Below are 15,669 nucleotides of genomic sequence, written 5' to 3' on the forward strand. Positions count from 1 at the left end.
CAGAGATCAAAAATATCACCTGCCACTAGGCATGAGGGCTGTTACAGAGAGAGAGTAACATTGAAAGTTCTTTAAATGACCATGTAAAAAAGCAAAAGAAATTTCTGAAGTAGTGAAGTAGCCTTAGGAATTCATAAAATAACAACAAGAAGTTCAGTTACGTATAGACTCCGCAGCTAAATGTAAAAAAATGTGCTAATTACAGAACCTAATAAAAATGGATAGGGAGCTCCATTATTTGACAGAAGGAATGTATCCTGTGGAAGCAATAATAGAATTAGTCTTCCTGAGACTGCAGACAATAAAATGCTTTCAGTATGCAATAAACACAAACAAATCAATAAGGGAAAAAGAAAATAATCACCATAAATTTGCGATGAAAATATAATGTATGCCTACAGCAGACTGCCTATACAGTGGGATATGAAAATTCAATTTTATTCACACAACAGGAAAGCTTTGTGGAATAGGTATAGATATGTGGAATAGACTCAGGTACAACCAGTAAAGTATTTCATTTAGAAAACAGATGCATTACTGCTTTATTTTATCACTAAAACTTCCTTGTTTTGCCATAATCTACTCTGTTTTATAACCCAAAATGCCATCCCAGACTAACTATTCAAATTTTTCTTTGGAAAACAGTAACTTGTATAATGTAGTTGTAACTTGTATAATGTAGTTGTACAGTAATACCAAGATTCACACTACTACAGAATCATGACTAATTTCTATGTAAGAATACTACATTTTGAGAGGATGAAAAAAAAGAGAACTTTCATAAATGGAATGAGCAAATAAAAATTAATTATATTGGCTGCCTTTGACTTTGAGGATAACATTGATTTCCTTTCCACTGTCTTTCTTATGCAGAAAATAAAAGGCTTCCACAGGGGAAGGAAATAATCAATTAACTAAAATGGTCTCCATTAAAGACAAAGGAAACTGAAGAAAGAGGAACAGTTATGCATTTTTGGAGACAGTCGATAACAGAAACAAATTTCACATCAAGACAGTCTGTGGTGTGACGAGAGACAATTGAGATAAGAGCTTAGATGCTACTGAAATGAACTGCAACTCTAACAGTAAAGCTTTGTGCCACAGTGAATTATCAAAGACAACTGAACAGGTTTTGTATAGGCCCACAATATTCCTACTGGGAGCTCTATCCCCTCACTGTACTTCCCACAAAGGTGTATTTCTTAAATAGTCCTGGTGTTATGACATTACTCACAGAAATACCGCCCTTCTGTACTTCCATAAATTTCTCTTGGGAATGATATTGGCAATAGTATGCTTAGATGGTTAAAAGAGGGAATTCTACATTAAAAACATGTCCTGTTATATGCAGTAGCATCACTGTGTAGATGGAATGGAGATCTACATGTTCATAGCTCTGAGAAGTAAAAGATGAGATCAAGGAAGTCAGTATTTGAGAGGAAGCTATGGTTTAAGAGAACAATGAACAATTAGCAAATTATTTTAAGGAATGAAAATATATTTGACCTATAATCTGAAAATCTTTAGTAGCTAGATACTGACCAAATGAGAATGGCTAATAAGGATTTTCTTCTGGTAGAGACCCAGAACAGGCTATTAGAAATAATAATGTTAAAAAATAATGATATTAAAATATGGGACGACGGAGAAATAAAAATTACAAGCAAAGATGAGGTAGCAATTCCCCGTTAGAGGGAAACAGACTGTGGAAAGAAGAAAATTCATAAAAGGGAAGTTGAAGGGCAATATGTGAACAATGACCTATGAAACAAAAGAGAAGTAAAAAGTGTGTGTTCATGAGGTAAATATCTGTACTGTCCATTCAGTAACAAAAGACAGCAGACATATTGCACAAAGACCAGTTATGACAGTCAAGCTTCCTTAAAAAATATCTAGCACAGAAGTAGTATTTCCATCTGTCTATCCTAGACTAGTTATGTAGCTTTGATGTTGTGTTATTAGAGGAAAGTTACAAACTAATTTCAACACCAGAGAAGCAATAAAGAAAACTGATTGCATAATGTAGCACCCCAAAGAATAAGAATATCTGAACTACATGTCTAACAGGGAAAACCAAAGATCAGTACTTTTTTGAACTTCGGTTCACTTTATAAGAAACTTAATAAAGGTAAATAAACATATGACACCATGGTCTAAAATAGTCTAGAAAACTACTGTTCCTTTGTATTTGTTTAATTCTGTCAATTGCATAGACTACTCATGCAGGCATAAGAGAAGGCCATAGAGTGTGTAGTTGAATGAGGATATATGAATACTTCTTGTTGCTAGAGTGCAAAGTACCATTTGCCTAGGAATGCCTGTTAAAGCATTCAAGAATAAGAGTGACTCTCTTCTACAGTTCGTGTGTGTGTGTGTTCTGTTTTCTTAATATGAATGTCGCAAGTAACATACAAGGTTGCATTTGATGTCTTCTTATCATCTCTTCTCAATTGTTAATATCTTTTACATACAATCAGAAATACAATAATGTGTCACAACTTTGTCAAACAGTATGTGGCATTTTCACTTGTTAAAAGACTGTTGAATAGAACAATTTGTTTTCCTTACCCATTTCAGACATCTCTGGCACAGTAACAATGTATGGTCCATCTGTAAATTTTGGTGCATTGTCGTTGATATCCTGCACTTTGATAATAAATTCAGATTCAGGCTCGAGTGGCTTGTTTGTCCGTCTATCAATAGCTTGGGCATGAAGCACATAGTGTGTCTTCTGCTCTCGATCTAGGCTTTTGGTTGAATGGATGTCTCCAGTCGTGTCATCAATAATAAATATAGTCCCCGCCCCTTCTCCAGTAAGAATGTATTTGACTGATCCATCACCTTTGTCGGAATTGGAGTGCAGCTGTAGAATATATACACATAAAATCATATAAAATGACAAATTTCATAAAAGGTTATTGCACATAAGATATAAAAACTACAATATTACTGTTAGCACAATTCTACTTAGTTTTTAACCTTCCCACCTCTTGCCATAATTCCTCATGTGCTATTTCTAGCAAGTCAATCATTCTGTTCAGGGTCATTTCCACCCAGCATAGTTAATTTTTTAAGCTGGGACTTCTTGGGTTCTACGTCCATTCTAGAAAACTTCCCTAAATTGAGAATATTTCAGTAACTGGGGTGGGTTTTGTTTTAGTCCTTCTAGTAGTTATCTTACAGCACTCATAGCTAGAAATTCTGCCTTAAGCACTAAGCCTGAAGCAGTCACACTGAGGATTGTCTGCTTCAATGATTGTAGTTCAGTCCCACCACCTATGTTATCTTCTGTGGCCCCAAAGACAGCATCATTTACTGTAAAAGGAAACTGCACAGTATGGCAGTGACAGATGTCTGTCCAGGATTACTCCATCCCTCAACAAAACAAAGCCATTTTCTCTGGGTTTTGTTTGCTTTAATTAGAAAGTCAGCTAATTTGCTTGTATTTAAATTACTAATAATGAAGTAATGAACTTTGACTGATACTGCCAGCATTTTCATTGTTCCCAACACACTTTGTGCTGTAAAATACATGTTAAGTATTTTATACCCCTCCTTGAGTAGAATAAAGCTTATATTTAGGCAGGGGGTGGTGGTGGGGGGGGTGGTGGTGGTGGAGGAAAAGTCACTAAGTACCCTGTTGTATTAAGAGATAACATGAAACAGCTACCCATTAAATCTCAGTGCTTCTAAATTGACTTTAAAGAATTGCCTGTTTAGATTAAAAATGAACATGTGTTCTCTGAGAAGGAGGGGTGATTCCTTGACAGATTAAGAGGCTTTGTCGGTTTTTTTCTTTAGAACAACTTTGAGAACAGAATGTATTTATTGAGGTGCATAATGAGAACAAAGTGATAATGCAGAAATGAACAGCCTCAGGTATTGCACAGTTATATTGTGATGTTAAATCAGAAGGGAAACTTTCTAATTTTAAGAACTCACTTATTCTTATCCCACTGCCCTGACTACCTCAACATCTGCAATGTGGCATTACCAAGTTTCTATACAGAATCTGAGCAAAGCAGAAGCAGAATGCCAGATATTATTTTTTATTAACAGAACACAGGGTGTCAGTTTCCAGACTACTTTCCATTCTCAGTTTAGAAACCATTTGGGTTGGACAGAGAGAAAGTAAGGCTTTTGGAGGTACAAATCATCTTTTTTCTGACTTAAGTCATAAGATACAGAGGTGCTGCTATTTTCTCACTCTCTCCTTGTGCCCTTTTTGCCAAGTCTTTTTCTTGCCTTTAAAATGATTTAGCTTGCTATTTGTAAGAGGAGCAACCATATGGGGCTTGGTAACATTTTTCATCTCGTGTATTAAATCTATGAAACTATGGTGTTGCACATAATTTATGTCTTGTCCTGTAGGGGGGTTTGGAAGGGGGAAGTCTAATAAAATTAAGATTGTCAGCTCATATAAATTTCAGCGTGACTTTGTTCAATGCACCATATACTTATCTGAGCGACAAGAAGATCTGACTGAATAACCCAAACAAAACTGGATCATCGCTGTGGACCCATTTTTTTTTTTTTACTTTGAAAGTAGAAGAAAGTAGCAGAGAAAGGGTCTGTTTTCTTGGCTTTGCCTGTATAGGCCTGCAGAACAGTCTTATACCTTTGCTTTAGAGTAGTGATGGGCAAAATCCTGGTTACATCTCTTGTTATCCTCAGAATAGTACTGTATTCTATTAACAAAGGAATAATTCACTCGATGTAAAATGCCAGGCATTCAAACTTCCTATAAAGTCAGAATGTTCTCTGAAGTGATTTATTCCTACGACCAAGAATAGTAGGTATTCTGGTATTCTAACCCTGGTTTGCTGGTATTCCAGTTTTTCAGAAACAATCAGAATTGTTATTCTCTTGCTGCAGGTTCCTTTTTTGATGAAATGATTCCTAAGTGTTAGTGTTTGCAAATGTTAACATTTGCTTCGGAAGGATAGTCTCTAATTTATGGGGAAAAAAACCCATGAAACCCAGGAGAAAATTTGTATGCCCAGGAAAATGATACATTTGCTGACTTTATGATGCTATAAGGAACTCAAGGTAACACTATCGCAAACTGAAGAAGATCACAAGAATCTCCATCCTCATTCTCTCCTTTTAACTCTGCATGTGTGTATGTAAAAGCATATTCGGGTATACCATATAGACATCCCAGCAAAAATCACTGCATTCATAACTGGAATTATGAAATTATGAAGCAATTAAGAAATTGCTTACATAGATGGGTAAGAAATCAACAGAGTAAGGAACTGCTGTAGAATTTAAGAAGTAAGCTTTCCTCAGAAACCCCAAATATCATCACAGACATGGCGTTCCAATACCATACTGCAGAAAGGCAGATTCAGAAATTCACTGTGATAGCAGAAAATGCATGGAACATTTTGAAAAGTTAATAACATTAGATATTTTTGTTGTGAAGAAACAACTATTTGTACTTGTCATCAGTGAAGAAAATCCAGGTACATTTTGAGTCAGAGGGCTTTTACATCTAACAAGTGATAAAAGTTGAGAAACACAAAAGATGCCTAGCTGATTGCTCAGCCATCTGTTATTCCTCTTAAACATCATGTTACCCAACAAACTTCAACTGAAAAATGCAGGCAGGAGTGTCACTAGAAGAAAATTATCTGAGTGTTAATAAATAATGGAAGCCTTCAATTTGCAACTGGGTCTTTTACACTGCAGTTGTAAGGCAACAACTGAAAACAAGAGAAAGCTATGAGAAGTTCCTGCTTCCCTACTTCCTAGTATTTCTTATATTGTTTGAAATATAACACTTTGATTTACGCCTTTTAATTTCTAATGCTGAATTTTAAATTCACATAGGATTTTTCACAGCATTTCTACTGCATAATAAAAGGGCCTTTCCTTTGTCAGCTGGTTTATATTTCAGTTTTTCTGTAAAGTAAAGATTAAATGACTGTTTGTCTTCTTTAATACTTCCATCTCAGTACAAATTGGCCCAAGTAGAAAAATATCAAGGCTTCTCTCAAACACTTATTTGCAGTATGTGTTGTGCTGAAGAGAGCCCCTGGGAATCCCTACTTAAGACAATGCCTACCAGATTAATGAGAGATTCATGTCCCTGAGCATGGCGCGCTTCTTTCTTTTTCCCTGCGTACTATGAAATCATCTCCACAACAGGTGGTTTATTCCACAACAGCATTTCTAATTAGAATAAATGCGATTCACCGTTTAGGTTACAAACTCATGGTTTGGGAGACTATTTCTGCAGCTATGTCCATAATGACTTACAAAAGACAGCGAGGAAGCAAAATCTAGCTGGACAATAGTGGACTCTCTCTACTTGGGATTGCTGTAACTATTTCTCTTTCAGATTAATTTGACAGAGAGGGGGATGCCGCTAAGCAATGCAGACTCAAGCCAACCCATGTTCTGTTCACCAGTTCAGACCTAACTTGTGTGACCTGGAGAAGTCTTCTCAACCCAGATCCCACAAAAGGGTGTAGACATTTCATTTCAATGAGATGCCACCACCTCTGCCAATGACTACTGTGAGAACATGTATACACTAGAGGATGAGACATTCACATGCTGTAGTAATGTGAATAAATAGCTTAGATAAACACAAAATATGGTGTTATTTTTTCCCCTGCTGTGCCAGTCAGAGACTGAAAGTTGGAACATTGCAGGAGTCTCTTAATTTAAAAAGAAATACAAACGCATTGCAAACTGAAACATGATTATTCATAATGTTAAGATGAGTAACGAGCACTGAAAAGAAATACAAGGGAAACATGCCAAACATTATAACATAGCGCTCTGATTTCTCTATCAGAGGTTTTCACTATGACTATGAAAACACTACTGAAAATGTCTCTCAGCAGGTCTTAGTTTCTATGATAGTCCACCTCATCTGATGATTATATATTGATTTGTGATATTAACTTTTTAACTGGTACTTAAAGAAGCTTTTTTCTTCTTTCTTAAATTGTTTCAACATGCTTCCCTAAGCAATCTCACCTTAGACCCAAACCCCTATTTTAAAAACGACTTTGCAGACCAAGAGTTTGCCTTGTTAACCACTAGAGACTAATACCACTTGCACTCACCACTTAGCCCTCCCCAGCCCCCCAGGACTCCCCCCACCCTGCCCACGGCTCAGTGCACTGCAGCCCCCCAGGGCCACGAGCCCCTGCCCCAGCGATGCCGCAGCCCTGCCTGGCCATGGGCCCCACCAAGCCGGGTCCCCCCCTCGGCCTGGCCCCATCCTCAGGGAGGTGTCCGATGCCCGGGGCTGCCCCAGTGGCCCCTGGCTGGCCCTGCCATCACCCACCTGGGGGAGCCCCCAGTGGCCCAAGCCCCAGGGAGCTGCCTCACTCTACTGCTCCCCGACAGCAACGTCTCAGATTTCCCAACTTCCAGCCAGTGCAGTCTTCTGAATTCCTTGTACAAATGCGATGGGCTGGCTTCTGAAAACATTACTTATCACTGCTGATTTGGTTATGCTCCTAACAAGGACATATCTGTTAAATATTCTGAATCTGTCCACAACCAGAAGCCGCCAGAAAGGATTTAATTTTCATCCCTTGTTGCGCATTATTCCTGTCTTTATTTCTCTGAATTTTTAGGAAAAGAAGAAACAGAAAATAATAGCTGAAGAGCATATCTGGAATGTCACCTTTATCAACCCAGTGGGCACCACTTCTTGACATATTTAATAACAAGTTGGATTCAGGATGATTTATAATGGTTCCTCAATCTTTAAGTAGCCCATATCAGCAGTGTATGACTGATTTTGCAGAATAGCAACCAAGGTGTCCTTGTTTTGCTAAGACTTAAACATTTTTCTTCCATCAGTCCAGTTAAATGCTTACATTTCTTTTAGTATTCCTGCAGACACTGTAGAAGGGCTACATTTTCTAAAGGCATGATTTGAAGAGGTATACCAAACATTTAAGTTAATGAGTTTTCTTTATATTCTTATATTAATTTTGATACTATGAGTCCTTAAATACTCATAATTTGATGTATCAGCATATTAACTGCTGTAAAATGAACGCACAGATTGTAGGCTTATTGCCCAGCTAATACAGTATTGTTAGTGCTAGTAACTGCAAAGCTATCGGGTAGCTAAAGCCTTATCGCAAAACCAAATGGTCACATGGCTACTGCTTAGCTACTGGCGTTATTCACTAGCCTTCATCTTTGTACATCTTGTACTTAATTGTTTTAGCTAACGCTTAGCTGCATGATACATCCAAACATTTAAGCATACATACTCATCAAGCAAATGAGCACAAATAGGCAGAAATTACTGGACAGTATAGAAGCGGGGACCAACGGGAAAGAAGCACGCTAATAAGTACTAGAAAACCAATCAAAAAATTGAGGAGGAAGCCAACATCCTGCTCCTGCTGGGAATGTGGGATGCTAACAACTCACAGCAATCACCCCGCTCCCCTGAGCTTGCCTAAGGAAGATGAGCCGCTACCAGGAAACCATGCGTGACCGAAGAATGAGAAAGAAGCCTGGATAAGAGGGGCAGCTCTAAAGTAGAAGAGTTGACTATTAGTGATTTAATTGTGTGACTGCTTCCCCCTGTTTGCTTTAATTGAACACTTTGGATTCTTGGTGCTTTGTGTGGGTGGCATTTTAAGTGGACTACTAATGACTTTTACAATATTTTAATTGGACTACCAATAAATTCTTGGATCTGGATATAAGGTACGTGCTGTTCTGCTGAAAAAAAAAATAATTTTAGTAAAAGATTCCCATATATGTGCTAAATTCAAATCCGAGGCTGATTTGAAAAAAATCAAGAGCTGTTGCACTAACCTAATGAATTTAATCAGAGTAGAAGTAGCTATGTACATATAGACCTAAATTATTTTGAAATAACTGCAGAGAATTAACTTAAAACTTGTTGCTGACAAATAATAAACAATAAAAATAATATGCACAGAATTCCAAAAGCAAAACTTAAGTTCTGGTAGTGATACTACCATTATATCTTTGGAATAAAGTATTGTCTTCTGTTTGGGGAGCAGCACGTTCTTTCAAGGAGAGCAGCAGCACCTCCTCTTCTCAATTCTGTTGTCATTGCCAACCAGTTTAACCAGACAAGAGGGCCCCAGCACAACACTACCACAGGGAAGTCTACCAATGAGTGCCCAACTTAGAGGAATGACAAAACTATTCCCAACAACATGAGCTATGAGCTTTAGTAAAGCATAGGAGAACATATTAAAAAAGAATGTATGCATGTTACTTTACTTTTGTTACGGAGAACTGTTTAATGCTTCACTAAAAACATCAAAATGTAGATACGTATAAAGAATTAATGGTACCACACTAAAACACTGAGTAAAAAATATTTTAATCTTCTCTCTAATAAGAACTGCAATCATGTTGACTTCCTTTGATGTTTATGTAGACACAACATGTAATTTAAAAGAAAGGATACAATAATTTAGTAGTAGTAAAAACCACATATAAAATTATTCTGAATGGTACACACTGCAAAATCAGAGCCTAGCTGATACTACTGAAATGTTCATTGTGCCTATGCAGTAAAAACATCCTCAGATTTGTCGCAGACTTGATTCCTTTGGTCTGAGCTATAAAATACGTTTTAATGAAATATACTGCTCAGGGCAATGTCACACCTTTTGATGGAATTCTCAGAGGGAATCATTAGCCCAGGAGATAACTGTATTATCCATAGCAGTGTCCACAAATCGAGAAGAAGCTGTTCCCCACCCTTGTCAAACAGAGGAAGAAAATACAGAATTGCAATTGCCCCCATCTGCTGAATAGGTTTTCCGAGATAGAAAAAAAATAATTGGATTGCAATCATCCAGGAAAAACACAACTGAAACAATATTAACTTCACAGTATAACACTACAGCATACAAACATCTGCTCTTGCAAGATGTGCTTATCTGGAGTCCGCTTCTTTGCTGCTGCTTTTGGGGAGACTGGGTAATGGCAGAAGCATGCAGGTGCATAAGCAATCACATCTGAAATACCATCAGGTGTACTAAAGCTGACACAAGTGGTCAACATTAGCTTCTATTTTCTCTCTATACAAAAGGAGGACTCCAGTGAATGACAAGAAAATAGAAAATGGAATCCTAAAACACCACAATAATTGTTTATGTATAAAACTGTTGTTTTGTTTTCAAAGAACACTATATATTTTAAAGAAAAATAGAATCCAAAATTATACCTTCAGTGTACTATGTGTCTAAATCAATATAGAAGAAAAATACTTCCACTCTGCTGAAGTTTTCATATGAACTCACTTCACAGCAGTAAGCTTTCATTCCAGACATCTTTTACTTGGGCAAATGCTATGATGGACATAGAAACTATTTTTTTTTTCCTTTTTAAAGAAAGTAGGATTTACACAGCATATTTGTCTTACAGGTTTTAAAGAGCTGGACAGGCATCCTGTTGCAGAACATGCTAACCAAAGTCTTCTAAAAGTATAATTATGTGAATATACTTGTTTGCAGGTCTCAGGGCTACAGCTGTGACTACAGCTCATTGAACCATTACTCTAAAACATGCCTGAAATTAAGTTGGTCTTTTTGTTTGGGTCTTATTTGAAAAAAAAAGGTTACTTTTAAACAGAAAACAAAACAAGACTCCTCATTTCCCAGAGCTGCTCTATAACCAGGAGAGTTGTTTCAGAATGGAAGCACACTGCCTTTAACCCATGAAATGCTCATGTGCAGTGATAACTTATGCAGAACGGCCACAAGATAGTAGTGTAAGATAAGTGCTTGACTCTGTCGTATCATATCACCTTTAATTCCAACTAAGTAAGAAAAATCATAAAAAGGTCTTAGTTACAGAGCTTCTATTTTTTTAGCTCTTGCAGACTCCTTAAAGGGCAAGTATCATTATCTCTCTTTCAAAAAGGAGTAATCTGAGTTTCACAGACTTGAATTACCAAATTTACCCAGAAATAAGAAAACAATTCAGATTTTAAAAGCCCCGAACCAGACTCTGGTCCATCCAGTTGTGATATCGTTAGACAATGCTGAACTCTGCAATTCCCAGAGAAAGTGGGAGGGAATGGACTCCTGAAGCTATAAAAAAAAATATTCCTGGAGGGCTACAGAATTTCAGAACGTTTAGAAACTCATCTTTTCCATGCCATCAGAAAACACCATCAATAGGGAAAAAAAAAAAAAACAACAAACAAAAAACGGTAAATTAAACTATGAGAGATGAAAGTTAGACTTTAAATGAATGCTTCATTGTTACATTCAGCCAAGTAATTCTCAAGATCTAGGCCAGATTTCTACTACGTTTGTTTGTATGGTAGTCAGAAATCTGGCTTCAATGTGTATGAACAAGTAATTAATGCATGGGTCAATGTTATATTACTTCACAGCATTCTGCTCTGGCAATACATGACTCCTTTCTCCCCTCTAAGGTCATATATTACTAAGCTAATGTGCAGAAAACTACTTCATGCTCTCTAGACAAATTTATAAAATTGAGTGGTCTTCAGTTTTCAGCATCTCCTCACAATCACTGTCACCAAAAACTCACTTTATAATCAATATATCTGTAATTGTGCTAATGACTTAGATTCCTAGATCCATGTAAAAGGACCATAAATTTGACTTAAGTTTGAATCCACATGCCCTGATGACACACTCTTACTGAAAGAAGTCCTGGCCACACTACATCACCATCAGAAGAAGAACATATGGTTTCAGTCTGTGTTGTTTCTAAATTACAGTCAGGAGGTGCTATGCCAGTATAAAACACTTCTAAAAATCATGCCTTTCCTATAAATGGGCACAAGCATACAATAAAAGTGCTTCAGTTCATGGTACTACTCTCTGGCACAGGCCTTGCAAACTTCTAATTTGCTTACATCACTGAAGCACTGCTTTGTTTGTAAATGCTGTTTCTGTAGACTTTCTACAGATGCTCTTGACCTTCATTTCTGGTGCTTGCTCAGTCAAGCTACTCTCATTGCAGGGTGGTGTTTTTATGTGCACAGAGACTCAAACTCTGCTTTTCTTTTCCATTTGCAGTATAGAGGGAAAAAAAGGAATACATCCATTGTAGCAGGGTCTTCCAGAAAGAAAATACATACCTGCCCTTACTAACAAGAATGCCAACCTAAGGATTATTTCAGAGTTTTCCAAACAAGAAAGAACTCTTAGTTCTCTAAAACCCCGATCAACAAATTCCACATTATGTGTGATCTCCATGTATATAGCTTCTCCTGGTATTAACAGGAGTGATAAAAATAGCTCACTGGAGCACAGAGCTGTAAGCGCAATAGTACTCAAACGCTTATGGAAAGTATGATTTATTTGTTTGGTCGCTTATTTGTCTGACAGTGCTACAGCAAATACTGTTTACTCTATGAAAGATCTTAAAACAGCATATTCATTTTTAAGCTCTGGAAAAACAAATCTGCAGTGTACCCATGTGATACTCTAAATTACTTCTTTCTCCTTTGCTCCTCCTAAATAATATTATGAAGATAAAAATAAATGTGTGATTTTCTGATGTAGTATTTGTGAGCCATGTAAAGTGAACAAGAGAAAATTTTATGCCAGGGACTTGATTACTTACTCAATTACAGAGTTTGATTAGGAAAAAAATATTATGTGGAAAAGTTCAAGGAGAGATAATTAATTTACGAGCTTCTTTTTATCCCATCCTTCCAAAAATCTTTCACACATTTTTGTTTTTGATGTCTTTGAAGCTAATTTGTTGAGACATTTATAAGACTGTAGAAAGAGAACAGGTTAGCTACTGTCCAATGGCTTCCATTTCAGGTGAAGAAGTTGTTTCATTCTGAAGAAACTGAAAAGAATGCACTACCACGCTTTATCAGGAACTGCAGAGATCATTGTTTCAAAAGGATTTGATCTCCGTATTTTTGTGAGCTCCTTATCAACCCATGTTAATGCACATTTCCAGGTAAAACAAATGCATGTTTTCATTATTGGGGGGTGGGGGGGTGGGGGTGGGTGTCATTTTATTTCTTAACAGTTCTTACATACTTTTTAAATATTAGAAAGTGGTATGACAATATTGAATATCAGAATGTCGATTTATTAGGGTATTGGTTCACTGCTTCTACAGTATGTAACGTTTAAAAGCATGTTTTGGTTTTGCATCTGGAATGCCATTTCATCTCTTTTATATGGCCTACAGCTTGTCTTCCTGTTGGGTGAAATTTAGATTTGTAAAAAAAATGCTTCTATATAGAGTTTCCATTACAAGTCTCACAAGTGATCACTCTTCTTCTGCATCTCCCTGAGAAGAGAATATGATTTTTTTTCCTATCAAAGATACTTTTCTTCTTCCTATAGTGTAGTACCCTAGCTGTTTGCTAGAAGCAAAAAGTACTACATGACACAGGAAAAGAGCCCTGCATCATCATGATGAGGAAATGTTTCCACAAATTTCCTTAAAAGGTCACTAGTGCCTCAAAATCCATTGATAATGGAGAATGCCAACTATGCTACTTTCGACATGTCTGTTGGTTAAGTCAGAAAATCCATGTTCACAGCAGAAGCTTATCAATAGCCCCCTCCAGAGAAATGTCATGTAATGACTGCAACAAAAAAGTTACAATGTGGTCACAACTGTTACACTGATGACTCTGCTTTTACAAGTAGGAATAAAGAAATGGGAACATATCAGTTCCAGTGAATGGGCATGTAAACAACTGTCCTTAACTTTAGCATGCTTTTAATGAACTGTTACAAAAGCTTTCTGGATCGTATGGATGTAAACTGGCGAATTTTAAGAATGTTTTTCGTGTATTTCCCTACTTCACATATGCATCATCAAGTAGTAGTACAATTTCTGAGCTCAAGGTTTTTTGATCAGGTAATTCTTACCAATGAGCATGCTACTGCTTCTGTATTCTTCTCAGTCATCGGGACCCCCACCTGTCCATAAACATCTGTACTGCCATCACTGCACAGCTTTGATTGTAAGATACAGTAAACCCCTCATTATTTACATTTAGTTCAGTACAACTTCTGGACAAGTAAAACATAAGTTCTGAAAATGTTTACAACCAATTTTATATAACAATTTACGACTGACTGGCATTTTGAGTGAACAGCATTCCTATAGAGGCCTTGTGTAACATGTAATCTTTTGCTACTTTTTCCACCTGGCAATGTAATTGCAAGTCCTGCATTATATCTTTCCAGCACAGTACAGATCACTTCCATCCTTTCACGGACAACAACCATTCTTCATTGTGACTGACAACACACGTTCTAATAATGATGAAAAGAAATTACATTAGACTTTTGAAATAGCAACCAAAAAGACCAAGCCCTCTCCAGAAAGCCAGATTTAAAATCCAAATATGCTTAATTGTTCCTGTGTTGAATCCATAAAATACCTGTTTCTAAAAGCAGCTCTGGTATATTTTTGTATAACAGGATATACAAGAAGAATCTGTGTCCATGAATCAGGTATCTGCAGATGAAACTGTGACGTAAAATTGTGTAACATTTGATATTCTTTCTGAGCAATAATTTTTACATTAGAATTCTCCCATATGTTGAAAAACTTGGAAAGTGTGCTGAATTTGTCTTATGTAGCTTTAGATATATGGCTATTTAAAAATTAATTAAAACCTTCTCCTCAAAGTTCTAAATTTCTTACTGAAAAAATATTTAAGTTCTTTGCTGTCCATTGTAAAGTCACCTATGTTTCATACTTGAACTTGTCTTCATTTATCTGCAGGACAGACATATCCTGACCATGGAATTATCTTGAATTTAGCACAAGAAAAACCTAGTTGAGAACCAGTTTCTTCAATAGTTACCCTTTGATGGTGTTTAGCAGTAAGTATTTCAAGAAAGCAACTCAGAGCCTCATCAATTTACTAAACCAAACAGTAATATATCTGCATGTTACATTTAACACTAAATTTATGTTTCTCATTAAGCACTGTCCTATATTCATCATCATCTAATTCAAGAGGGAACACTAATGTTCTCTTTCTGTACATGTAAGGAATCCCAGATATGCTGTTCCATTCACTGCTATCAGTTGTTAGAATAAGTGATAAAAAAAAAACCTGTTAAATTTTGACCTTTCTCCAGAACCAGTATTCCAAGTACATTAAATGCCATAAATAAACTATTCACACTTTGAGGCAATGTATTCCTCTCCTTAGTGTTTCTTACGTGTATGCTGACATATCAATACAGTTGTCATTTATCATGAACATTTCAGTGATTTTTCTTACCAGAGACTCTCTGACACCTTCTGTCCTCTCAAAAAAACGTTCAGGCAGAATAGGATTACAATCTCTAAAGCTACTGGCTGCCAAGAAATGGTTAGGTGGAAGTGATGCTTTAAAACAATATGTATAACATGATAGGGAAATTAATATAACAATAGTTCATTTCAGGAAGTAATTGAAATGACGATTAATATATCTATTACTAGATATTCTTGCTAGCAGTGCAAGAAGGAGTCAATATAGAGTAACCTATCCTTTGGATGTACAGTTAATACATTAACACATTTTCCATAACAGACTGTCTCCTTTACATTTAAGAAGCCCAGGAGGAAGTGCCCATATGGTCTAGCAGAAGACCTGGGGGTCCGATTCTGATCTCCCAGTGTCTTTTTTCTAACTTAATTTCACCAATACTAGGAAGTTCAAAAATATTTTTT

General features: G+C 36.6%; 1 protein-coding gene across 12 annotated transcripts in view; it reads right to left on the bottom strand.

The window, feature by feature from the left end:
• The window catches only part of CDH18 (cadherin 18), a 506,683-nt gene that overhangs the window by 126,434 nt on the left and 364,580 nt on the right, over positions 1–15,669 (bottom strand). For 11 of the 12 annotated variants that reach the window (XM_069808908.1, XM_069808906.1, XM_069808901.1 and 8 more), the window contains one exon: positions 2,569–2,863. The exons of the other annotated variant lie outside the window; for it this stretch is intronic. In XM_069808908.1, the coding sequence (XP_069665009.1) occupies positions 2,569–2,863 (295 nt within the window). The remainder of the gene's footprint in view (positions 1–2,568; positions 2,864–15,669) is intronic. 12 annotated transcript variants of the gene reach the window in all.

This window comes from Haliaeetus albicilla, chromosome 21 (assembly GCF_947461875.1).
Source record: "Haliaeetus albicilla chromosome 21, bHalAlb1.1, whole genome shotgun sequence".
NCBI lineage: Eukaryota > Metazoa > Chordata > Aves > Accipitriformes > Accipitridae > Haliaeetus > Haliaeetus albicilla.